At 41.7% G+C, this 27545-nt stretch overlaps 2 protein-coding genes across 3 annotated transcripts in view; one reads left to right on the forward strand and one right to left on the reverse strand.

The window, feature by feature from the left end:
- The first annotated feature begins 1987 nt into the window (after positions 1-1987).
- On the forward strand, positions 1988-26267 carry LOC124257330 (cytochrome P450 3A6-like). Of its 2 annotated transcripts, XM_046691364.1 has the most exons (12): positions 1988-2127; positions 6181-6369; positions 7063-7142; positions 8535-8669; positions 10779-10894; positions 12453-12568; positions 14865-14977; positions 17261-17406; positions 17838-17959; positions 19166-19338; positions 21522-21635; positions 24699-26267. In XM_046691364.1, the coding sequence occupies exons 2-12, from the start codon at positions 6217-6219 to the stop codon at positions 24961-24963; spliced, it is 1533 nt and encodes a 510-aa protein (XP_046547320.1). In that variant the 5' UTR covers positions 1988-2127; positions 6181-6216; the 3' UTR covers positions 24964-26267. The 2 variants fall into 2 exon arrangements, with proteins under 2 accessions (XP_046547320.1, XP_046547321.1); XM_046691365.1 differs by lacking the exons at positions 1988-2127; positions 7063-7142 and having other exon boundaries at positions 6236-6369.
- Positions 26239-27545, reverse strand: part of LOC124257334 — a 63636-nt gene continuing 62329 nt past the window's right edge. Inside the window, 1 exon segment of the mRNA XM_046691369.1 lies at positions 26239-27458. Within this exon segment, the coding sequence (XP_046547325.1) occupies positions 27183-27458 (276 nt within the window). The 3' untranslated portion in view covers positions 26239-27182.

Genomic DNA, 27545 nt, shown 5'->3' on the forward strand with positions numbered 1-27545 from the left:
GCACGGAATTAATCTACAAACTACAAGGAGTTACGGGTACTTCAACTTGAAATGTTAAGTAACAATATTAATTAGAGCTTTATTTCGAGGGGACAGGCAGAGAAAACTATATAACAACTGACAGATGAAACGTACATGGTAAGCCAAAACAAATGTGGAGTAAGAAGTGAAAAACAAATGACAGGCGAAAATCATTATTGTAGTTGGATACAGACACGTGCATGGTGGTCCTGAACACGTCTGTAAAGGACTGCAGATCAGCTAGAAATCACTATATGATTCAGAGTTTCGAAAACCATCCCGGGTCCGTTTGGACTCTTGCACAGGTGACTTCAGTCGGAGCTTACAAGATGTTCTCCGTCGCTGTACGTTCCTGTCACAGGGTGATAGACTAATCAAATTTTGAAACTACACAGGTGATGCCCTTGTAGGGTTCTTCAAACGCCATACAAGAACACAGTTAGTGTCAGTTGTAGGTGGGAGACTTTGGAGGCTACACAAATCTTGGGCTGGTTTCAAATTGTTTCACGCTTTCAAACGTACTGCCGGTTTCGTCACATAAGTGACAGGGGGCAGTATTTGAATGAAAGAATTTGAAGATAAACGTGTTACCCCATCTTGTGGTATACGACCCATATGCATGTATAAAATTTTCGAGCTCTTTCTCACTTTTGGCTGAACTTGGCAATCTGTTAGTGGTGGTGGTGGTGGAATTTAGTTTAACGTCGTACTTGAGAATATTTCGCTCATATGACGACGTGCATGCGTGTGTATGTGTATGTGCGGCTGCTTGTATTAGCCCAGACTGAAGCTGGTTTTATAGTGCTAGCCCAGTGTGATACCATGCCGCAGTGAAGCATGAATACCCCACTCAGACACATTATACTGACTCCGAGCCGACCAGTCCTTGTTGTACCCATTAATGCCGAGCGCCAGGCAGGGACCAACAAGTACCATATTTTAATTTCTTTTGGTATGACGCAGTCGGGGATCGAACCCGCGACCTTCCGCACTCCGGGCGGACGCTCTCACCACTACACCACGGAGGCGGTCGGCAATCTGTTAGTTTATCATTAGCAAACAAAGTAACAACTTCATAACAAAGCATCGTCATACCGACAAATATAAGCTATTTCTTGCAGGGTGTTTTACAATACTCGTAGAGGGCAGCGTTGACATGTTCAGGTTCGGTGTGCGAGTCGGACACATTACTGGGAATATAACACCAAGAGTGGAAAACATATCAGTAACAACATTATGAAACAGAATGTGACCTGAGCTTGAACCCTGTGGTATTCCCTAAAAGAACCGAACAATCAACAATTCTGTTTCCTATTTTAATGTTCCTTAAACACGTTAAAAGAAAAGAAAATGTTGGTTATCCTTAGAGCACCGTCAAACATCCAGTTTGGCAGTGGGGTAACCTAATGGTTTATGCGTCCGCTCGTCACGCCGAAGACCCGGGTTCGATTCCCCACATGGGTACAATGTGTGAAGCCTATTTCTGGTGTCCCCTGCCGTGATATTGCTCGAGTATTGCAAAAAGCGGCGTAAAACCAAACCCAGTCATTCACTCCTGCGACAGCGGCGTAAAATCATACTCACACATCAATATGATTTGTTATAGATGAAAACATTTCTTAGCAACAGTAACACCATAGCATAATAGTTAACTGAAAAATATGAACATAAGATATGTTAGCTCATTCAAAAACACTGTTTATGTGCTTATGCATGAATTATGATTAAGAAGTGAAGCTCCAGTAAAATATTACTCTCATGATGAAGTACTGTTGATCATGATTGAGACTATTGAAAACATAAATATAACGGTATAGGGCAAACAAAAAAACAAAACAACATTACATAAACATATTTACTACCATAATTCCGTTAGATACCTTTTTTGCATTGTTTCGTGTGAATTTCAAAACGTATCGAATGCCTAAAAGCGATTTTATTCCGGATTAGTGCCGATCTGACTTTTCACATCTGCTGTGATCAGCTGGTCATGGGCTGTGAACGAGGAAAGTCCAGTCGTTGTTTTGTGTCAAGCAGGAGAATGCACATCTCTCAGCTGATGTCATGCACTGCATTTGATTTGGCGTGCATCTAGCAGATATCCAGGTAATTTTATACATATGTTCATTCCTTCTTATTGTGCAGAAATGCTCCTAGAGGCTGTTCGAATATCCTGTCAACAATGAGCACCATTGCAGTTAGTATAAGCTGGTCAGTGTCATGATGCCTAGGTATTAAGTTATCACTGCCGGTATGGTAATCACAGCCCCGTCATGGTACGTGCATGTATTTACTGGAGGTAGCTGACATGATACCTGTTAATGGTACATATCAAAACAACAATGGGACATTGAATGCTTATGTTCTGAGTGAATCACTTCATGTACTGCAATATGGTCCATCGTTAACCAGCCACAGGTGCAGGTAGACAGACTTGTTCCATCAGAAACTGTGTATAGTCAGTAGCTGCACATAGTCTCTAGTTCCATCAACTAACTGGACGCACCAGGTACATATTTGGGTTAATGAATGTTGTGGGTAAGGGTTCAAAGTCCAAATCAGCTGTTGTGTTGTCTGTACTGGCTAACGAAGAGCAGGGATACTCTACATCAGGTATAGGTCACTTGCTTGCTTTCTTTACCATTTGTACCAATTAGCGTTTGCCTCGTCATGCACAGTGACTTGATTTGTTCCCAGCGCAACTTCCGCTGCGTTTAACAGTACTTCAGCCAGTTTATTGTATCGGTCGGAATTTTACAATGAATGAATGAATGAATGAATGAAGTTAGAGCAAGAGTTATATGTGAATGAATGAAAGAAATAAAGAAAAAGAACAAAACAAAGAAATACATATGTGAATGAATGAAAGATTAAATGATACACCACTGCTATCCCTCCCCAAACATGTTAATGAACGCAAAACTATCGCTGGAACACATGTGTTAACATCAGCTGTCCTTTTTTTTAAAAATCTACTTTGAGACATTTTTTTACATTAGTAATTAATTCAAATATCTTATTGCATGTGTGGAATGCCATGGACATTGACAGAATGTTAAGTGACACTGTCACACACCCCTCAAAAACAGAAAGTTTAGAACTATCACAAAGCGTTGTAAACACCTTTCCATCACAAGCATCAATGGCGAATCAGAACAGATCGGCGATATGTCATATATTTCACACACCTAAAATACACCCTAACAAACTTTTTTAGTTATAAAACTATCACTATTACTTGTAAACACCTTTCAACTAAAGGTATATTTCCCTTCTAAACATTAAACGAATATGTGAAAGAAGATTTTAGCGATAGAATTTAGTCTTTCTTCGCTGTGTACTGAGAACTGAAGCCAGTGAGCTACAACATGCCGACTTAAAACTTTACTACAAATCTACTGTACTAATACTGACACTAATAACAATTATTTGACTTAAAATGAAGTGACAGAATAGGTAACTTATCTTCTACATGTAGGTTTTCAGTTGTCACAACACTCAACGAATGTAATCAGCTGTTGAAAATAAACCGGGCTCAATCTTAAAAACTACGCTTCTGCCATATTGGCTACACTGGTCACGTGACGAGCCGAGGCATACGCTAAGGGGCTTTTCGAGGAGTGACCACTCCCCGTTATATAGTCTCCCTGCGAAGAGTTATCGCCATATTTTAGCGATATTTGCAAAAATTACTCCATCGTTCGTTAAATTAATGAAGCAGAATTAATTATGATACTTTATTAGCTATTCACCGATGTGTCCAGCCCGTTCACTGCCGCCGGTCCAGACTCGATTATTTACAGACCACCGTCATATATAGGGGTTGGTATTGCAGAGAATTTTCACATTGCGATATAAGGCGATGCGAAAATATATATTGTGATATGTATTGCAATATATTGCAAGAGGGGTTTTTTTAACTAAAAAATACTTATAATCGAGTTAATGCTTGACTTAAAAAGCAAAAACAAAACAAAATCACTATGTTTGATTAAGCTTTAATAAAAACTTTTATTCATTACAAAACAAAAATGGAAATAATATTTGGCACAAATAAAACAAGGAAATATCCGAAGATTTCCGAGTGTTATAAAGTTTTCCGAATGCATGTCGAAATACCAGTTTTCGATCAGCGTATCGCAATACGTTTCATTTTCATGTCTAGTAATAACAAGTTAATAATAATAGCAAGTTAATGTTCACAAGTCATTAATTGTTTCATTCCCTATCAATCTACTGTAAAAAAACACTCAAGTAGTCACACAATCAATTATTCGAGGCTACTGTGTGATATAAATATATATCATTTCATATTTATACGGTTAGTTGTGAGAAAACATCTATCTAAACTGCCATTTACGACAAGAATGGGTTGCTGAAGATCAATTCTTACCTCGATCTTCACAGGTACATCACTGTGACATCATTATGATTCGTGATATATAATTTTACACAGTTAAATTAATAGAAGGCACAACTTGCATAGCTTATTGTGTGGCCATTAAATCATGGTGCCTAAATCTTAATTGTTTCACATAAAAGTTTACTCAACAGCATTTAACTTTTAAAATGTTTTAATTACTGATGAAAATGTACCAGTAAGTTACATCATAGTACCTGTATATAAGCGTGACAGGGTTTCTATAAGTTGGTCACTTTGCACAGCCACATGTTTTACAGCGCTATGAGCATGTTGAGATCCTGGAATGTCAGACAGTGATGTCATAGTTTGAGGCATTACCCCTATTTGCTTCTGCCAGATAAAATGGGGATTACATGTTTTACCGCGCTACGAGCACGTTGAGATCCTGGAATGTCAGACAGTGATGTCATAATTTGAGGCATTACCCCTATTTGCTTGTGCCAGATAAAATGGGGATTACATGTTTTACCACGGCCACGCTCTGAGCACGCTTGAGATCCTGGAATGTGAGACAGTGATGTCATAGTTTGAGGCATTACCCCTATTTGCTTGTGCCAGATAAAATGGGGATTACATGTTTTACCGCTTACGCTAAGCACGCTTGAGATCCTGGAATGTCAGACAGTGATGTCATAGTTTGAGGCATTACCCCATTTGCTTCTGCCAGATAAAATGGGGATTACATGTTTTACCGCCCTACGAGCACGTTGAGATCCTGGAATGTCAGACAGTGATGTCATAGTTTGAGGCATTACCCCTATTTGCTTGTGCCAGATAAAATGGGGATTACATGTTTTACAGCACTAGAGCACGTTGAGATCCTGGAATATGAGACAGTGATGTCATAGTTTGAGGCATTACCCCTATTTGCTTCTGCCAGATAAAATGGGGATTACATGTTTTACAGCACTAGGAGCACGTTGAGATCCTGGAATATGAGACAGTGATGTCATAGTTTGAGGCATTACCCCTATTTGCTTCTGCCAGATAAAATGGGGATTACATGTTTTACCGCTACGATAGCACGTTGAGATCCTGGAATATGAGACAGTGATGTCATAGTTTGAGGCATTACCCCTATTTGTTTGTGCCAGATAAAATGGGGATTACATGTTTTACCGCGCTACGAGCACGTTGACATCCTGGAATGTGAGACAGTGATGTCATAGTTTGAGGCATTACCCCTATTTGCTTCTGCCAGATAAAATGGGGATTACATGTTTTTGCTTTTTTAACTCTGCATCTTCATACACTGTGATTCTCAGCTGACATAGCCTGATGTGCATGGTGTCATTAGATCACTTCCTTACCCTCATGCTGTTAATCACTGGATTGTCTGGTCTAGCCTCGATTATTTACGACTGCCTTCATGTAGCTGGAATAGGGCTGAGTCCAGTGTTACACAACAAACAAAACAAACTGATAGAATGATGCATTGCCACCAACGCACTCACAAAAATATTCAAAATCCAGATAAGATATGTACGCTTAAAAACTCACCATGACCCAGTTGATATGGAGTTGCTTCGATACAAATGCACAAGGGAAATAACAATGACAACAACACTGTAAATACATAAAGACGCCATTTCAGGGTCCCTGCCTACATTACTTTCCGTATCATTATTTGCTTATGTACAATATGATAATGTATTATCACCTCTTCATGCAGTCTGCTGCAAGAATTGGATCACTTTTCACCACTGTATTTCTTTATTATCTTGTTTTTAACACAGAGTATACATTCACCGTCTCCTTCCTACGACACAGTTATGGAGTGGACGATGGAATGGCTGAGAGATGTGTACAGCCGACTCAACCAAGGGGTGACGTGGCAAGATGTGGGCGTGTACTTGACAGTCGGGGGCAGCACATGGCTTGTGTACAAGGTGCTTGTCAAGCCCTTCCTCTCCCCGCTCAGACAGGTAATACTGTAGGAACATGTGTAGAACATTGGGAAAATTGACCAGCTGTCTCAGTCATCACAGCTCATTTGTCTTGTGAAAACTGACCATTGCCATAACAGACCAGCTGTTGGGTTATATTGACCCATTTGTTGGGTAAAAATGAACACTACTGCTAGTACAAATAGACAAGTATCTGCAGTTTTTCAGTTTTATTCTCATTTAAGAGTGTGAATGTGAGTTTAATTTTACACCACTCAGCAATATTCCAACTATATGGCGGTGGTCTGTAAATAATCGAGTCTGGACCAGACAATCCAGTGATCAACATCATGAGCATCGATCTGCGCAGTGGGGAACTGATGACATGTGTCAACCAAGTTAGCGAGCCTGACCACCCGATCCTGTTAGTCGCCTCTTACGAAAAGCATGGGTTACTGAAAACCAATTCTAACCCAGATCTTCATAGGTCTCTCATTTAAGATGTGAGGTCAGTAAAGCTTCCGAGACTAGAATTAGACATTTCCCGGTTCATGCTGTGTCACAGACAACAGGACCAAATGAAGAAACTTTAATGTTTACTTTTACATTATTTCTTAACACAAGTTTAAATTTTGTGTTAAAATGCCCCTAAATTAAGGGTGACTATAATTAATGACTTCTCCCATACAAGACAGTGTATGAATCTCAACAAATGTCCTCTCCTTCCTGCAGATACCCGGCCCCCCGTACAAGCCGATTGTGGGGAACATGTTTGATGCCCTCCGAGCAGAACCCATGAGCAACACCATAGAGTAAGTGGACAGACGTTGTGGACTGAGTCAGGGTTCAAAAATCCCATAAGCCACTCGACCGGGGACAAGTCAGTTTTCATTTCGGGCAATCAAATAATGGTATCTTACTTGTCCATTGGCTACTAGATAATTTCCACTTTATGGTTTCAAACTGCAAAAATAATCTTTGATTTAATTTCATATCTGCTCAAAATGTAGCTAATAAATTTCAAGCGAATGATAATAAAGTAGAGTTATCTTTCTTTGCTATTTATCACTTTTCAATAAATAGTCCAGTAAACATTAACATCAAATACCATGTTGATTTCTTCTTTCATAATTACAGCATCATATATACAGTATAGTTATTTTTATAAAATCAGGACAAGTGGAAAATTAGTCAGGACAAGTTACTTTCTTAAAGTCACTTGCCCTGTGGCAAGTGGCTTTTTAAAAAAAAAATTGAACCCCTGTGAGTGAGACAGACTGTTTCTGGCAGGCAGTGTTTGGGATATTACTGAAAAGACAAATGTGTTGATCTTGGAAAGTAGATGGGGATTAAGTTTGGTAGCTTTAGGTTTAAGAGCTTCTGGACTTGGGTTTTCTCACACTGAAACTATATGTAGCACACGTGGGGACTTCTTGTTCCGCTTGAATCTGGTAACTATGGGCTTTCTTTCATATATAATTGAGTATTGTATGCTGGAAAACTGATACATTGGAAATTTTCTCACAGGCTCCCATTCATTTTTGGAACAGTGGAATATCGTAATACGTTTTCATTCTTTATTTTACAAAAAATGATGAGGTATATGAATAGTTACTTATATTTAATGAATGCACTGTAGTATATAATAGAAATGAACTAACTTAAAGTATATAAAGGGCGGTGGGGTAGCCTAGCGCTTAGAGCATTCACTTGTCAAACCGATGACCCAGGTTCGATTCCTCACATGGGTACAATGTGTGAGGCCCATTTCTGGTGTCCCGGACCATGATATTGCTGAAATATTGCTAAAAGCGCCGTAAAACTAACCTCACTCATTCAAAGTATATAAATGTGTCAAGGGTAATTAAATCAATACGTGAAACCCTTGTATATGTAACTCAACAAATCTCACAGTCTACGGTGCAAGTCACACTTTGTCTGGTGAGTCAGTCTCCAACTAGAACTGAGGCCCGTCCCTCCGTGTATGATCTCCGCCAGTAGCCAATGGGTCAGGTGTATCATCATGCCCCAATTAGATGCTCGTAATATCAATCACTGGCTGGTCGTTGGCGACTGGAGTATGGGAACTGACTGCAGGATTCACAAGGATGTTCTTACTTCACAAGTATGCTTGCTTTATGATATATATGTCACTGTGCTTTCCGTTCTGTGAACTGAAATTGTGTTTCTGCTTGTATCGCCAGGTGGATGAAGACGTACAAGTCTCGCATCATCCGCTACTACTTCCTGTATGGCGAGGGGCGTGTCCTGGTTTCCGACCCTGACCTTGTCAAGTACATCAGCGTCACCAACAGCAAGAACTATAGCAGACTTTCATCGTAAGTCACAAGGATCATATAGGATTGTATCTCACGAGGGACCTGGTGCCATGCTGTTAGATATGAGTGGGCCGTGTGTCGTGTCACCGGTGTGATAACGGGGTACCAATTGCAGTCTTGTTAAGAGGAGGGAGGGTATGGGAGGGAGTACCCTTACATCTGAGGTCGTGAATATATATCCAGTCTTTCTCTTAAGTTGTACCTTATGGTAATGATCACTACAAGTTCTTCTTCGGCTTTCATGATGAGTTGCTATCACTGCCAAGGGAGCTGATTTCCCAAGCCTCTCTACAGAAGTGGAAATCACATGCAATCACAGAGCCTTTCCAGTTACTAGACAATTCCATTTATCTGAATACAAAGCAGAGCTCGATTAAAGAGATGTTCACCTATTGGCACTGGGTGCAACCTAAGATAAATACCTAGTTGCACCAGCCAAATTCCAGTCGCACTGCTTTTATTAAGAAATATGCTATTGAATTTATTTAGATGTTTTATTCAGAGGTTTACCCGCTCAAAAATTGACTTGTACCTGCTGCATGTTAGACAAATAACATAGTAGTTATATAGTAGTAGTTATATAGTGGGGTTCTAATACAGGGATACCCCAATGGTTTATATGTGGTTCATTTTATTTCCTCATGCCCCCTGAAAAAAATTAAGATTATTTTTTTTTGAGGATGTGCGGAAGTGTGTCGCACGTGTTTTCTTTTTAATATTAAATGTAGTCGTACTGGATAGCGATGACTTTATGGATGGATGACTTTTCGTCCATGGCCAGATACAATCCCATCTCGAGTATAATATAGGTTAGGAAATAAGCTTCAATTGGTCTTCCGACAATCTTTGATGAATGTTCTTTAAGCTAATGAAGTACATATGCTTTGATAAATAAATCTGGTGAAGTGATATGGTATATAACTACTACTTGGTTGCACTTTGTAATATTGGGTTGCACCAGTGCAAGTAACAAAGCACTAAAACGAGCCCTGCAGAGTCATTACTATGAGCATGTAACACAGGGAAAAACATGTTAGCCATTATACCCATGAAGATCCGTCTTAGAATTGATCTTCAGCAACCCATGCTAACACTATCGGGTGGTCAGGCTCGCTGACTTGGTTGACACATGTCATCATATCCAATTATGTACATCAATGGAATATAGGTGGTATGTTGCAGAGAGCGGCATTAAACAACAACCAACTTAACAACAAACGATCAATTCCTAATCGCTGAACCTGGAATATTCTGAGTGCACCCACATGTGAAAGATGCTGTCATGGAAATTCTTTGTAATCATTATCCCCTGCAACGCGTTTTGCGGGGGGTATTAAAATGGACTGCATCTGTGCGTCTTTTCCAGAGCATAACTCTAAAACCGTTCAATGTTTCTTCACCAAACTTGGCACATAGATAGATCTGGTGGTGAGCTGGTGCCTTTTGATAGTTTTAAATATCTGAATAAATATTTTTGGCGTTTCCATTGCAACAAGTTTGACAGACTGAAATTGGTGGTAGTGCTCTTTTCCGGAGCAGAACTTTAAAACCGTTCACTATTTGTTCACCGAACCTGGTACATAGATAGGTCTAGTGGGGTACTGGTGCCTTTTGGTAGTTTTGGATTTCAGAATAAAGTGTTTTTGGCGTTTCCATGGCAACAAGTTTCACTTTGACTGAAATTGGTGGTAGTACTCTTTTCCGGAGCATTGTTTAAAAACTGTTCACTGTTTCATCACGAAATTTCATACATAGGTAGGTCTAGTGGTGAACTGGTGCCTTTTGGTAGTTTAGGATTTCTGAATAAAATGTTAGGTTTTTTTTAGTTTCCATGGCAACAATTTTGGCTTCAACTGAATTTGGTGGTAGTGCTCCTTTAATTCCTGGAGCAGAACTTTGAAACCTTTCAGTACTCTCCTTCCACTTATGTACACGTCAAAACATTTGACATAATCATAACTCATAGACATATTCATGAAGAGTATTTTGCCATTGCGGGAGATATTGATGACTTTTTCTTCTTGTTAAATGTTATCAGCAAGTTCAAATGTTAGATCATCATGTTTGATAATATCAAGAAAAGGTGTATTACTGTCTGCGTTGTTGCAGAGGTTCCAGCATCCGGCGTCGTCTGGCTCCGAGTTTTGTGTTATTCACGGATAGAGATGAGCATGTCGCCCTCAGGAAGGTCATGAACCCAGCTTTCTCACTCAACACAGTTGAAAGTAGGTGACTGTTTGAACCACATCTCAGGCAAATGATGATATGGTTAGGAAACTGTAGAGAGAAGATAAATATATAGTTGTATTCTCCCCAGGGAGTTGAGATTGATTATATAATGTTGAGCTTGACATCCAGTGATTGAGGGAAAAACAAAGCGCCTTTGAGCAGCTGATCTGGATATAGGCGCTATACAAATGTTAGTGTAATAATAATAATAATAATAATAATAATATAATTAATCCTGAAATTACCTTTGATATGATTCTGACAGTACTGAAAAGAAGGGCTTGTATAGTTGTATAGTTCCCTGATTCTTTACCCCCATCAGCAGGTGACCTTGACACTTGAGCCATCAAATAATACCCTGGCCTTGCCAGGAGAACTAATCATCTCAAAAATACAAGGCAAAGTGAAATGCTGTGTATGTTTAGATTGACCCCTGAAGGTGCAGGTTAGAATTGATCTTCAGTAACGCATGCTTGTCGTAAGAGGCGAACTAACGGGATTGGGTGGTCAGACTCGATGAATTGGTTGACACATGTCATTGTATCCCAATTGTGTAGATCAGTGCTCATGATGTTGATCACTGGATTGTCTGGTCCAGGCTCGATTATTTACAGACCACTGCCAGATAGCTGGAATATTGGTGAGTGCAGCGTAAAAACTAAACTCACCTATCTCACTTTTAGATTACTATATCTAAAATTCGGCATTTGTCTGACACCCCATTCTTTAACCTGTGATGACTACAATTCAGGACTCTGAGTTGATTTGAAGTCTGGAGTGAGTGAGTGAGTGAGTGAGTGAGTGAGTATAGTTTTACGCTGCTTTTAGCAAAATCACGGCGGGGGACACCAGAAAATGGCTTCACGCATTGTATCCATGAGGGGATTCGAACCTGGGTCTTCAGCGTGATGAGTGTGCGCTTTTACCACTAGGCTAGAGATACCTCAAGAAATTTGTTGTGTATGAATGAGAATGAGTATATTTTCTAACTCATTCCCAGCTTTGATATGGGCATCTGCCTTTCCTTGTTGCTTTGTTCAGTGCATGGTCTCTGCAATAGGGACAAGTTTTCTCTGAAACTTTTCAAGTTAAATCAATAAAAATTAACTGATTCAAAATATTGCAAGTATTAATAATTTGATGCCATACATTTTATTTTTGTCAAATTTATGTCCCTTTTAACATTCACTTTTAGTCATTTATTCCATGTCTTTCAATATTTACATCATAGTTAAATCAATAAAAATGAACTGAATCAAACTATTGCAAGTATTAATAATTTGATGCCATACATTTTATTTTTGTCAAATTTATGTCCCTTTTTACATTCACTTTTAGGCATTTATTCCATGTCTTTCAATATTTACATCATAACATGCACTACTATGTAAACAAAGTCTTCTGAGGGGACAGTTATAATGCCGTTTTTTTTTTGTTTTATTGGATTCCTGATAAAGTTCTAGAAATGTTCTATTAGAAAGTTTGGATATCCTGATGCATGTTCTTTGGGTCAGTTCCCTGTTGACATATTGATGAAAGTGTGTTGTCCTTTAGGCTTCCTACCAACGTTTGTGAAACACACAGAGAAGGTTGTCGCCATGTGGGATGCCGCCATTGTACAGAAGGGTGGCATGGCTCAGGTGGACGCTCAGATGGTGATGATGAGGCTGGTGAGGCTGGAGATAATGATGTTGGAGCAGATTTCTGGCAATAGGACAGTCTTGTATATGTTGGACTACCCTCCAGCATTTTCTAAGGGGACCAGTTCTGTATATTTATCTGTATCTTTTGTGATATATAACTGATGGTTGTTTAATGGGAGGTCAAATACCTGTTTTGAAATAAGTATAAAGGATTATAATTATTTCATAGTTATGAACCTAATGACTGGTCCCAATGTGTTGACATGCATCTGTGTTGTAAACCCAATGACTGGTCCCCATGTCTGACTGCATCCATGTTGTGAACCCAATGACTGGTCCCCATGTCTGACATGCATCCATGTTGTGAACCCAATGACTGGTCCCCATGTATGACATGCATGCATCCGTGTTGTGAACCCAATGACTGGTCCCCATGTATGACATGCATGCATCCGTGTTGTGAACCCAACGACTGGTCCCCATGTATGACATGCATGCATCCGTATTATGAACCCAATGACTGGTCCCCATGTATGACATGCTTCCATGTTGTGAACCCAGTGACTGGACCCATGTATGACATGCATCTATGTTGTGAACCCAATGACTGGTCCCCATGTATGACATGCTTCTATGTTGTGAACCCAATGACTGGTCCCCATATGTATGACATGCTTCCATGTTGTGAACCCAATGACTGGTCCCCATGTATGACATGCATGCATCCGTGTTGTAAACCCAATGACTGGTCCCCATGTATGACATGCTTCCATGTTGTGAACCCGATATCTGGTCCCAATGTATGACATGCTTCTATGTTGTGAACCGAATGACTGGTCCCTATGTATGACATGCATGCATCCGTGTTGTAAACCCAATGACTGGTCCCCATGTATGACATGCTTCCGTGTTGTAAACCCAATGACTGGTCCCTATGTATGACATGCTTCCATGTTGTGAACCCAATGGCTGGTCCCCATGTATGACATTCTTCGATGTTGTGAACCCAATGGCTGGTCCCCATGTCTGTCATGCTTCCATGTTGTGAACCCAATGGCTGGTCCCCATGTATGACATGCTTCCATGTTGTGAACCCAATGACTGGTCCCCATGTATGACATGCTTCCATGTTGTGAACCCAATGACTGGTCCCCATGTATGACATGCTTCCATGTTGTGAACCCAATGACTGGTCCCCATGTATGTGCTTCATGTTGTGAACCCAATGGCTGGTCCCCATGTCTGTCATGCATCCATGTTGTGAACCCAATGACTGGTCCCCATGTATGACATGCTTCCATGTTGTGAACCCAATGACTGGTCCCCATGTATGACATGCTTCTATGTTGTGAACCCAATGACTGGTCCCCATGTATGACATGCTTCCATGTTGTGAACCCAATGACTGGTCCCCATGTATGACATGCTTCGATGTTGTGAACCCAATGACTGGTCCCCATGTATGACATGCTTCCATGTTGTGAACCCAATGACTGGTCCCCATGTATGACATGCTTCTATGTTGTGAACCCAATGACTGGTCCCCATGTATGACATGCTTCTTTGTTATAAACCCAATGACTGGTCCCGTGTATGACATGCTTCTATGTTGTGAACCCAATGACTGGTCCCCATGTATGACATGCATCCATGTTGTGAACCCAATTGCTGGTCCCCATGTATGACATGCTTCTATGTTGTGAACCCAATGACTGGTCCCCATGTATGACATGCTTCTTTGTTATAAACCCAATGACTGGTCCTGTGTATGACATGCTTCTATGTTGTGAACCCAATGACTGGTCCCCATGTATGACATGCATCCATGTTGTGAACCCAATTGCTGGTCCCTATGTCTGTCATGCACCCATGTTGTAAACCCAATGCCCCGCCGTGATATTGCTGGAATATTGCTAAAAGCGGCGTAAAACTAAACTCAGTCAGTCAGTCAGTCAGTAAACCCAATGACATACTTCCATGTTGTGAACCCAATGACTGGTCCCCATGTATGACATGCTTCCATGTTGTGAACCCAATATCTGGTTGCTATGTCTGTCATGCATCCATGTTGTGAACCTAATGACTGGTCCCTATGTCTGTCATGCATCCATGTTGTGAACCCAATGACTGGTCCCCATGTATGACATGCATCCATGTTGTGAACCCAATTGCTGGTCCCTATGTCTGTCATGCATCCATGTTGTGAACCCAGTGACTGGTCCCCATGTATGACATGCATCCATGTTGTGAACCCAATGACTGGTCCCCATGTATGACATGCATCCATGTTGTAAACCCAATATCTGGTTGCTATGTTATTCAGACTCTAGACCTGATCTGTGAGTGTGGGTTTGACTACCAGCTGGATGCTGTGGAGAACCCTACAGCTGCTGGAGTCCAGAGTTTCCGAAGAATACTTCAGGGCAGTAGAATCAGGTCGGTGAAATCAGGGCAGTAGAATCAGGTTGGTGAAATCAGGGCAGTAGAATCAGGTCGGTGAAATAGGGGTTGTAGAATCAGGTTGGTGAAATCAGGGCTGTAGTAACAGATCAGTGAAATGGGGGTTGTAGAATCAGGTCACTTACATCATGTTGATCCTGTCAGTGAGTATTATCAAAGATGAGAAATATGTTTATCATTGTACCTGCCCCTGGATACAGTGGTTCAGTATAACTGGCTTGTCAGCGCCATATATTTGTGGGTTTCAGCTGGAGGGTGAATGTTCTGTGTGTGTACAAGTATGTTAGAATATGATCGTCAAGTTGTAATCAAACTGCAATACTGTCATACCCTACCTCACTGTGTACACAATATATACTGAACCCCAAAAGAGAAACTTAAAAAAACCCATTGAACTCATGCTCACCCTATCAGTAATGTCTGTACAGAATTAATTTATTAGATGTTCAATGTTCCGAAGACTTACAGGAAATCCCAACCCAGTTGTTCCCCATGGAATTTCATTGCTGCAGTTGACCCCTGCAGCAACCTGTGTTGGTTTTAGGAGATCACCAAATAGATTGCTATTCTTTTTCAGAAGAAGTCCTCCTTGGGGTACATATAAGCATTTAAATGTCCATTTTAAATCCTACGACAGTTGTAGCAACAAAAAACTCACATTTGTCTTGTGAGACCACCCCTACAGGACCCCGTAGGGCTATCACTACATCGTATCAGCCTTAACACCCTTCCGGGTTGGGTCAGGTCGGCTTTGGGTGTACAATCGTCCCTTACGTCCTCTTCACCTGAAGGCAAGAGAGGGCAGGGCAGGGTTTGAACACTATAACCAGTCATATGCTATTAACCCGTCTTATGACAGAATTGGGTACGAATCCCCAACAGGTCACTGTTTGGAATGCCTCTCTTCGAGCCACATGTCACGTGACCAGGTAAGCGTAATAGTGAGCCAACACATGTTCGGATACGCTTTTCGCTACTTCAGGGGATTTTTATACGCTAACAAATTTTCCCTCTTCCCGAGACTTCGGTATTTGGGAGTTAGTGTTAGTACTTTGGGTGATGGTGGTTTACACTTACCCTCCTTGCGCTGAGAGGGTTTGGTGGGGGTGTTTTATCCTGCTTTTCACTCGTACAATGGCGTTTGTACTCGTTCGATTTCCTCAGAAAGTTTTTAGCGAGGCTAATAATTTCTCTGGGATTTATCGAGGTCCCGGCAAAGCCCTCTTCCAAAAAGAAGGGGTGCATTCGAGCCATTAGTTTTTAAGCTTTCCCTACCCTTATGCCTTTCGCCACGCTTCGCTGGTTGGGGCTATTAAGGTTGGGAGTTGTTTCGGCATGTCCCCATACATTCCTTTCCATTGTAATGGTTGGGGGTGGGGTTTATGTCCTTCTAGATTTGAGCCAATCGAAATATAAGCCTAGGCTCTCTATTTCCCACCCTAGCCACGCCCCCGCCTGATTGACATCAGCGGTCAGGTGACTAGGTACGTGTGTTTTCTCTATCTCTGATTTCGGTCGTAGATCTAACTCCACCACAGGTTTAGTGTTGCCAGACAGAATACCGCTCCTGACTCACAATCTTTGGGAGTCTGTATTATGCTTATATGTACCCCAAGGAGGACTTCTTCTGAAAAAGAATCGTACAAACCAGTAGAGGTTTCTGATTCTTTGAAGAAAGTCCTCGTTGGGATACGGCAGCCCACCTCCCCTCATTCTGTCTGATTCGTTCAGCATGAAAAGTGAGGTACGAGATAAACAGACAGAGTTACCTGCTCTTGGCTGTAGGGGGCCCTTGCGGGGTCCTGTAGGGGTGGTCTCACAAGACAAATACGAGTTTTTTGTTTTGTAAATATTTTTATTTAAATATAGTTACAACTGTTGTAGGATTTAAAATGGACATTTAAATGCTTATATGTACCCCAAGGAGGACTTTCTTCAAAGAATCAGAAACCTCTACACGTTTGTACGAGTTTGAAGAATGTTTACTTTTTGTTGTATGCTGCCAAAAATTCATATAATTTCTCACATATATATGTATATGACCCCTACATACTAGGCTTTCAGTCAGGGATCCTACCTGCATAGTTTCATAAAGATGATAGAGTGATGTAAAATGATGTTTAAAGGAGTCCCAATACCTGACATTTTTGGTGTGCAGAGAAGACAGCAATATACAATGTACCTTCAAAACCCCTTAACCATTACTTGTGATAACGCTGTGGTTAATTCATATATTTTCTGTCATTCATAACATTGCAGACTGATGCAGATGATTCCATTCTTCCGTTCACTTCCAACCAAGGAGAACCGTCAGCTGTGGCAGGACAACAAGACATTTGTGTCGGCCATCACAAACATGGTCAGCAAGAAGCGGAACCAGCTGGAGAACACACAGCTGGGGCAGGGTGAGCACTTTACCTTCAACAACTGCCTTGTTGATCTTCAACAACTGCTTTATTCATCTTTTGTCAACAACTGCCTTGTCCATCTTCTTCAAGAACTTCTTTATCCTTCTTCTGTGCTGTGTTCTTTAAAAAAACGAAAATGTATCTCACATTTAATGATTGTAATTATTTGATCAGTGGTGACAGAATGTATATGGCAATGTTTTTGGTTGCATATTGTTATGGGTCTTTGTTTATCATCTTCTGTTTTTTAGAGGTTTGGAGAACCTTGATTTTCTTTTTTGTACTTCTGTTAGTAGAGGGCAGGTAAACCTTGGTTACAGTTGTGTGTCTAGCTGTAGAGGCTAAGATTACCGTGGTTAATCTTTGTCTTTTTGTAGAACACTGTCATTTGTCGCTGATGTTGGACAGCCTGTGTTCCTGTGTTTCAGGAGTGGAACATAAGGGAGACCTGCTGTCCATTCTGTTCCAGGCAAAGGATGAGGACGGCAACTCTCTCCAGGACAAAGTGATCTTTGATCAGATTGCTGGGTTCCTGTTTGCTGGATTTGAGGTGAGTTCAGACTGCCAAGGTGTGACATCTACTACTGTAGACACCAGCTGCTGGAGCTGTCCACTCCCCTACTGTAACCCTCTCCCAGACACTGTCAGCACCTTGCTGACCTGGATGCTGGTGGTGGTGGTGGTGGAGTTGCAGCTGTCCACTTCTACGCTGTACCTCTCTTCCTCAGGACCCGTGAAGGTCCGGATTAGAATGAACCTTCAGTAACCCATGCTTGTCATAAGAGGCGACTAATGGGATTGGGTGGTCAGGTTGTTGGCTTGGTTGACACGTGTCATCAGTTCCCAATTGTGCAGATCGATGGTCCTGCTGTTGATCACTGGATTGTTTGGTTCAGGCTCGATTATTTACACACCGCCGCCATATAGCAGGAATATTGCTGAGTGAAGCGCAAAACTAAACTCACTCACTCATTCCCTTCCTCAGACCACATCACCCTGCTGATGTGGATGATGTTGCTGTTGTTACAGCAATCCACTTTTCCTCTCTCACATAAACTTCCAGCACCTTGCTGACATGGACGTTGATACTGCTGGAGGAAATCCAGCTTCCACATTCACACTTTTCTTCTCTCGCATGAACTACAAGCAGCCTGCTGATGTGGACGCTGTGTTTGAGGTGCTGCCGCAGGAGTTCCAACTGTCCACTTACACTCTTCCTCTCTCACAGACCACCAGCACCTTGCTGACGTGGAAACTGTTGCTGCCGCAGGAGTTCCAACTGTCCACTTCCACGGCAGTTCCAACCGTCCACTTACACACTCTTCCTCTCTCAACCGACCACCAGCACCTTGCTGACGCACCTTGGGATTGACTGTTGCTGCCGCAGGAGTTCCAACTGTCCACTTACACTCTTCCTCTCTCACAGACCACCAGCACCTTGCTGACGTGGAAACTGTTGCTGCCGCAGGAGTTCCAACTGTCCACTTACACTCTTCCTCTCTCACAGACCACCAGCACCTTGCTGACGTGGACACTGTTGCTGCTGCAGGAGTTCCAACTGTCCACTTACACACTCTTCCTCTCTCACAGACCACCAGCACCTTGCTGACGTGGACACTGTTGCTGCCGCAGGAGATCCAACTGTCCACTTACACACTCTTCCTCTCTCACAGACCACCAGCACCTTGCTGACGTGGACACTGTTGCTGCCGCAGGAGTTCCAACTGTCCACTTACACTCTCTTCCTCTCTCACAGACCACCAGCACCTTGCTGACGTGGACACTGTTGCTGCTGGGAGAGCACCCTGCCGTCCAGGACAAGCTGCGGTCAGAGATCCAGTCCCTGCTTCAACCCTCTTCCGGTCAGCTGACCAGCAAGATGCTTGACAAGATGACCTTCCTTAACTGCGTGGTGAAGGAATCTCTCAGGTGAGAGCAGCATAGAGCCCTGGCTACTTTCCAAACAAAAATGAAATTATTGTGGTTTAAATAACATATTCATCTTAAGAGGTGACCTTTATTGGTAAACTACTGGTATGACAAGTTGGGAGTAACCAAATTTGAAATTGATAAAGGGAGTCACTTGTTAATGTTAGGACATTTTGCAAGTTTAATTTGTTTTCAGAGAGCAAGTTCTTTTGAACAAACTCACTTAAAATATCGGTGAAGTTGAAGGGGGTTGGCTTACCTGTGAGTTAGGCTTTCGTCAAACTTTTTTCCAGGGGTAAGAAAACATCATATCACTTCGCATGAACAAACAAGAGAAGACGACTTTGTCAGTAAAGACGTCAAATTTGCAATTAAACATCACTAGACAAGATTATTTACCTTTTAAGTTCTAAGTTGTTTTTGCTGGGCATTGTATTATTTGCAAGGATTAAGATTACCGTGTGTATTTGAGCCAGGAGTAGCAATCAGCTGTGCACAAGTTTCCAGGCGATCAACTTCAAACATGCACAATAATATAATGGGGTGAATTCTGACGAAGTTATCAGTAAAATATAATATAGAATACTATTATTTAACCCAAAGAAATGTATCCTAGCATTGTGTAATTTAATTTATATTTTTTTCTCTATAAATTAATTAAGATTTAGATTACCATGTGTATATGAGCTGGAAATAGCAATCAGCTGTGCACACGTTTCTTGGTGATCAAGTCCAAACATGCACAATATTTGTTAATAATATAACGGGATGAATTCTAAGGCAGTCATCAGTAAAATATAATACAGAATACTATTATTTAACCCAAAGAAATATGTCCTAGCATTGTGTAATGTTGATTACAGTTTTTGCTCTATAAATGTAAAATATATATAATCACCAAAGTTATACGGACCCTCATGAATGTGGTAAGCAGAAATTGTATGCACATGGAATGGGGTAAAATAAGGAAGCCATTTAAATTCACACATTTTTACCAATGTTACTGTAAACTAGAAGTCCATGGAAAACGAGGCGGTAATCAGCCCGCGATTGTGTGAATGGGGTAAAAAGTAAGCCAGTTTGTTGACATGTGATCGCTACAATAAGTATGATATTTAGCGAAACAAAATATATTATCCATTTTCTGTCAACTACACTTCATATCGATGCGTAAGTAGACGCAATATGATTGTGGATTCTTGGAATAATGTGTACCAAAGTTATAATTATTGGTTGCCAGTTGTCCGTGGTCTGTGTTTTGCTTCCCCATCAGCGAGGATTGACACTGACCATTTTGACACTGATTTTAAGGGTCAAGTTTGGGGGTCGGTTTATCTATGGGGTCGGTTATAGACGGTAATATACGGTAATCTATATCATGATTATACTTTCTGTAAAAACTGTCCATAAAACGTAGTCTGCTACTAAACTGTCTCCCTTGCACAGGTGTGTTCATTAAAATTGTGTGTATATATTGATCAGGTCCACTTATAGGAGCAGGGGACTGATGATTATTCACACCAAAGTTTGAATGATTGGTCTATCATTTTGTTTTGACCAAACTCAGTGCTATAAATACAACTGTTTGCAATATCTTACTGTGAACATGGTAAAGTAAAATGGTACCATTTTTGTAAACCGATTTTTGGTACCACAGATTATGTGGAATGCGAGGGTTTTTCACACTAGCAGGGTCCTGACAAAGGTGGTTCATTGTACTCATTCTACAGTTTAGAAGTGACTAAACACATTCCACATCCATAAGAAATCTTGGCTAAAAGCAGACATGGTAGAATTGTGACTATGTGAAGAGTATGGTATGAAAAATCTTTTTACGACTAGAAAGCAGACTTGATTTGGTAGTACTAGCCGAGGCTGAAGCTGGTGTGACTACCATGCCGCAGTGAAGCATGTCAAGAGTGTGTCGACCAGTCCTTGTTTGTTTCTGCACCATATTTTAACGCTCTTTTTGCTGCATGATCGAACCTGTTGTTTGTACCCACTACAACCACGGAGGCGGTTAGCACGTCCCAGTGTTGCTGCAGTCAGGGTCATGTATCTATAAAGAGTTCCCAATATCCATAACGGTTAGTGTGCAGAGAGACATACCTGCATAAGCCCCTAAACATGACTTTTGGTGATGTAGAGTGATGGTGATGTAGCCGTGTTGTCTTCACCGCCAGATTGTATCCACCAGCATCTGCTGTGTTCCGCCGGGCAAGAAGTGATGACAACCTGGGAGGCTACTTCATCCCAGCTGGGACCATCGTTGGCATCGGTATTGGAGGCCTGCACAGGTGAGTGGTGATACCTGGAGTCTCCTTCTGGGACCATCGTTGGCATTGGTATTGGAGGCCTGCACAGGTGAGTGGTGATACCTGGGGTCTCCTTCTGGGACCATCGTTGGCATCGGTATTGGGGGCCTGCACAGGTGATTGGTGATACCTGGAGTCTCCTTCTGGGACCATTGTTGGCAACGGTATTGGAGGCCTGCACAGGTGAGTGGTGACACCTGGGGTCTCCTTCTGGGACCATCGGTATTGGGGGCCTGCACAGGTGAGTGGTGATACCTGGAGTCTCCTTCTGGGACCATCGTTGGCATCGGTATTGGGGGCCTGCATAGGTGAGTGGTGATACCTGGAGTCTCCTTCTGGGACCATTGTTGACAACTGTATTGGAGGCCTACACAGGTGAGTGGTGATACCTGGAGTCTCCATCTGGGACCATTGTTGACAACGGTATTGGGGGCCTGCACAGGTGAGTGGTGATACCTGGAGTCTCCTTCTGGGACCATCGTTGGCATCGGTATTGGGGGCCTGCATAGGTGAGTGGTGATACCTGGAGTCTCCTTCTGGGACCATTGTTGACAACTGTATTGGAGGCCTACACAGGTGAGTGGTGATACCTGGAGTCTCCATCTGGGACCATTGTTGACAACGGTATTGGAGGCCTGCACAGGTGAGTGGTGACACCTGGGGTCTCCTTCTGGGACCATAACCCCTAAAATGTAGATGAATTCTGCATCGGGCCCCTCAAAGCTATTCCTCATATGACGCCACAGATGCGCGCCGCTCTGATTGGTTGAAATTTCGTTCGCGGGTTAGAATTGTGCACTGTTGTCAAAAAGGTCGATTTAAGTCAATTAAAGGTCGAAATGAGTAGTTTTAATGACGGGGTTTCATTTATAACGATGCCAGTTAGTGATTTATGTATTTGTACCCCCTAGGGTTTATGTGACCTTTAATAAAAATAGGCTCAAATACTCCATTGATATTTAAAAATCATTTCCAATATTATTACATTTCTTTTGCCTTTCAGTATATATATTTATTAAGGCCACTTTTTGAAGCAGGGAACTTGATACGAATGTTTATCATCCAAAACTGTGTTCCACAGGAGATATCGCTTGTGTGGGATAAGACGATATCTCCTAGGAGATATCATTTTGACAGTAGATTTTGCACAATGCCCTGACAATGCTATGACGTCATGAACTTGAGGACGTCACAATGCTATGAAATTGCTACACTGCAAATCTAATGGCAGTACTGTGTTCAGAGATGTACATTTTTCATTGAAAACTAATGAAGAGTGATTTTTTATGATAAGTAAAATCTCACCCGAGTGTCTATTGATATCAAACATATCAACACTCGTTGATGAAAGTATTCTCTATTTATTCATACAAACAGTATGACTGATTGGTCTGTCATTTGTTTTGACCAAGCTCAGTGATATAAATACAACTGTTCACAATATCTTACTGTAAACATTGTAAATTAAATTGGACCATTTTTGTAAATTGATTTCTGGTTCCACAAATTGTGTGGAATGCAAGTGTTTTTCACACTAGCAGGGTCCTGACAAAGGTGGTTCATTGTTCTCATTCAACAGTTTAAAGAAAATAGAAGTGACTAAACACATTCCACATCCATAAGAAATCTCGGCTAAAGGCAGACTTGATGGTAGAATTGTGACTATGTCAAGAGTATGTGAGGCGAGGTTAGGTTAAATTGGGTTTTTACGTCGTGCTTGAGAATATTTTGCTCATATGACGACGTGCATGCGTGTGTATGTGTATGTGCGGCTGCTTGTACTAGCCCAGACTGAAGCTGGTTTAATAGTGCTAGCCCACTGAGATACCATGCCGCAGTGAAGCATGGATACCCCACTCAGACACATTATACTGACTCCGAGCCGACCAGTCCTTGTTGTACCCATTAATGCCGAACGCCAGGCAGGGACCAACAAGTACCATATTTTAACGTCTTTTGGTATGACGCAGTCGGGGATCGAACCCCCGACCTTCCGCTCTCCGGGCGGACGCTCTAACCACTACACCACGGAGGCGGTCGTCAAGAGTATGCGTTTGTTTCTGCAGTATTAAAGCTGCATGATGTTGTTTGTAAAAGTCAGCAAGTCCCAGTCTGCAGTCAGGGGTCATGGATCTATAAAAAGTTCCCAATATCCATAACGGTTAGTGTGCAGAGACACATAGCTGTATAAGCCCCAAACATAGCTGTATAAGCCCCCAAACATGACTTCTTGTGGTGATGTAGAGTGATGACAACCTGATGTAGCCCCAGCTGGGACCATCGTTGTCTTCACCTGCACAGATTGTATCCACCAGCATCTGCTGTGTTCCTGCACAGGTGCAAGAAGTGATGACAACCTGGGTGAGGCTACTTCTCCCAGCTGGGGTATTGGATCGGTTGGTGATCGGTATTGGGTCTCCTTCCAGGGCCTGCACAGGTGAGTGGATATACCTGGGGTCTCCTGGGACCATCGTTGGCATTGGTATTGGGGGCCTGCACAGGTGAGTGGTGATACCTGGGATCTCCTGGGACCATCGTTGGCATCGGTATTGGGGGCCTGCACTAGGGGTCTCCATCCAATACCATATTTGACATCGGTATTGGGGGCCTCCACAGGTGAGTGATGACACCCGCTGTCCCCACCAGTACCATATTTGGCATCATAATTGGGGTCTGAACAGGTGAGTGTTGAAACCAGGGGTCTCCATCTGGTGCCTCATTTGGCATGCACCCGTGACTGATGACATGCTGATGTGTAGATAGCGGCCAGGCTTGAATTGTCTGTCTTGGCATGGCAGTAATACGGTGGGTTATACAGAGGATGTTCTTTAACTTATTGTGAGCAGTATATAAATTAAACCATATGTATGTGTATGCAAGACTGTATCAACCAGCATCTGCTGTGTTCCGCCAGGCAAGAAGTGATTCTGGGAGGCTACTTCATCCCAGTATGTGTATGCAAGATCTGAATTGTACTGCTAAAACAAAAGGTGTGTTATAATTGTTCATTTGACTTTGAAAATTATTTTCATTCATCATCTGCAGACACCCTGAGAACTGGGAGGATCCGGAAACCTTCCGACCTGAGCGCTTCCTCCAGGAGGTCAACCCATACAAATTCCAGCCATTTACTGCGGGCCCTTACATGTGTATTGGGCACCGCTTTGCCATGACAGAAGCCAAGGCAATTCTCGTTACCTTACTGAACAACTTCAAGTTTGACAAAGTTCCTGGCTATAAATACAGAAGAGTGAGATACCTGACCGTACAGCCACACCCACCTCTAGTGCTGAATGTGTCACGTGTGTAACAGCTGAACACACTCACCTGTAGTGAGTGAGTTTTAGTTTTACACCACACTCAGCAATATTCCAGCTATATGGTGTATACTCAGGATCTCTCCCCGTCAATATCCGGGACGTACACTGTGTCACAGCTCCCTTGGCTGAAACACAGTAGGCCCGAGGTTTCTTGCGATACAACAAGTTTCTATTGTGAATTACAGCTTTAGACCAGTGAGTTTAGTTTTACGCCGCACTCAGCAATATTCCAGCTATATGGCGGTGGTCTGTAAATAATCAAGTCTGGACCAGACAATCCAGTGATCAACAGCAAGAGCATCGATCTGCCCTATTGAGAACCGATGACATGTGGCAACCCGATCCCGCTAGTCGCCTCTTACGACAAGCATGGGTTACTGAAGATCAATATTCTAACCCCGGACCTTCGTGGGGTTACCCACCTCTAGTGTGGAATGTGTCACGTGAGTGACAGCTGAACACTCACACCTCTTGTAGTGCTGAATGTGTCACTGTGGAAGAGGAGGCATCATAATGCAAATTTGGATGGTTCTCATGAAGGATTATCTGTATGTTCACAGAATGCAGTACACAGATCTCATCGAACATGGCTGATGTCTGTGAAACATGAATGTAATTTCTTTTCTGTTTTTGTTTTCATGCATCCAAGTGACATAACTCATATTCCACTCATGGTCAGTAAACATGTAATATATGTACTTGTTACATTTAATGTCATGTTTACTTTCTTCAAATGACAACCAATATTTATAATGTAATGTGAGGCTGTAAGGTGGGTTAAACATGACTGCTATGTCAATGTTATGTGTTCAGAAGTGATTTAGTTTTTGTTTTTGCATTAGAATCTCACCAGTATTACTTCGACTCAAACTACCAGTGAAGATTCATCTTAGAATTGGTCTTCAGGAAACCATGTTTGTAAGAGCAACTAATGAGACTGGTGGTCAGACAAGCTGACTTGTTTGATGCATCTCATTCTATCCCAGTTGTGCAGATCAATGCTCATGTCAATCACTGGATTATCTGGCCCCGACTTGGTTGATTACAGACATGTAATATTGCAGCTCAAAAGTGGAAATATAATTGTCAGATGGTACAAGAATATTTGAAGTTATCTTGTATGATCATTCAGGAATATGCTCAGCAGGAACAGTTTTACACTGACATATTACTAATGTATATTTTGTATGTCTCCTGAGATGAAACAAAGATTCCACCTATTATGACCTCTCAGGGATGATTAATGCTTGTAAATACTCAACATCTGCAACAAATAAAATATTTATTTTCAACAGTATTAAAGTTTGTAATCTTTGTAACATGGAACAAACAAAAGTAACATTCAGATGGTCAAGATTCAACAGGTGCTTGCTACAGTTTTGTCAACCTATACTACTTTCCTACAGAAAAGGCAGACTGCCTTTACTTATTATCATAACATAAGAAAAAGGACCTTGCAAGAATAATTTTGATTCCTAGGACTACATATTTCTTACTATTGGACAAGCTTTTAATTTTGATAAGTGAAGTTGGACATTTTCAGGTATAAATGAAGTTATCGATTCCCCAGAACCCTCATTATCAGGAGCTTCATTGACTGTGCTCTGAGGAATTACAGATAAACGCCTCAACACAAATTTACAACACATGATAAATGTTCAGTCATCAAGATTTCTCTACATTTTGTCAATAATACTTCATTCACAAGCAACAACAAAGTACATAGCTGATCATTTGTGTGTTCATGACAATCTTCAGGGTGCCTTTGTACAAAATGATGGTTGTTACTGTCACTGCAACATAGATTTACACCAGTCCCAATACGAAGGTTGTTTCGTATAATGGCACCCAGGTCTTCACACATCTTTGGAGTGAGTATGGTTTTACATCACTTAGAGCAATATTCCAGCAATATCACGATGAGGGACACCAGGAATGGGCTTCACACATTGTACCCATGTGGGGAATCGAACCCAGGTCTTTGGCGTGACAATCTAACGCTTTAAACCACTAGGCTACCCCTCCACCCCACACATCTTTGGAACAATCTTTGGTTTATAACTAACACAGGAGTAATTGTAGATAAAGAATTCGTTCTTTGGTTTCCAAGGAAACTGTTCCATAAAACGATCTTGGTACTAACGTAAGTCTGTGTAAATCATTATGATTGTGTTCATAGTAAGATCACTGTATGGAACAGAAACACGCATCACTTGAAGGAATCCTTCATATTTTTGGCAAGTCCTGACGGCAGTTTGAAAGCCCTGGCCAGAGCAGGTGATACTGGACAGCTGATGGTTGAGAGGGGATGCGGAGAACCATAGGCCATCAGTTTGGCGGACTTCTCTCGGAGAATCGACCGTCTTTTCTTCACAACAGGATCTGGTGTTGCAGAGTTATCCCCCTTTGAGAGTTTTTCTCCCTGGTCTTCCATTGGAGAGAAGAGTTTCTGGAGGCACTCAGAGGGAAGGTCAGAGAAATACTTCTGTGAAAACAAATATGAGTGAGTGTTTGGTGACTGCATTCAGAATATGTCACCTACTAATTGGATTGTGATATGCTTTTCAAACAT

The sequence above is a fragment of the Haliotis rubra genome, unplaced genomic scaffold (genome assembly GCF_003918875.1).
Source record: "Haliotis rubra isolate DU_JTF1 unplaced genomic scaffold, ASM391887v1 Scf659, whole genome shotgun sequence".
Taxonomy (NCBI): Eukaryota; Metazoa; Mollusca; class Gastropoda; order Lepetellida; family Haliotidae; genus Haliotis; species Haliotis rubra.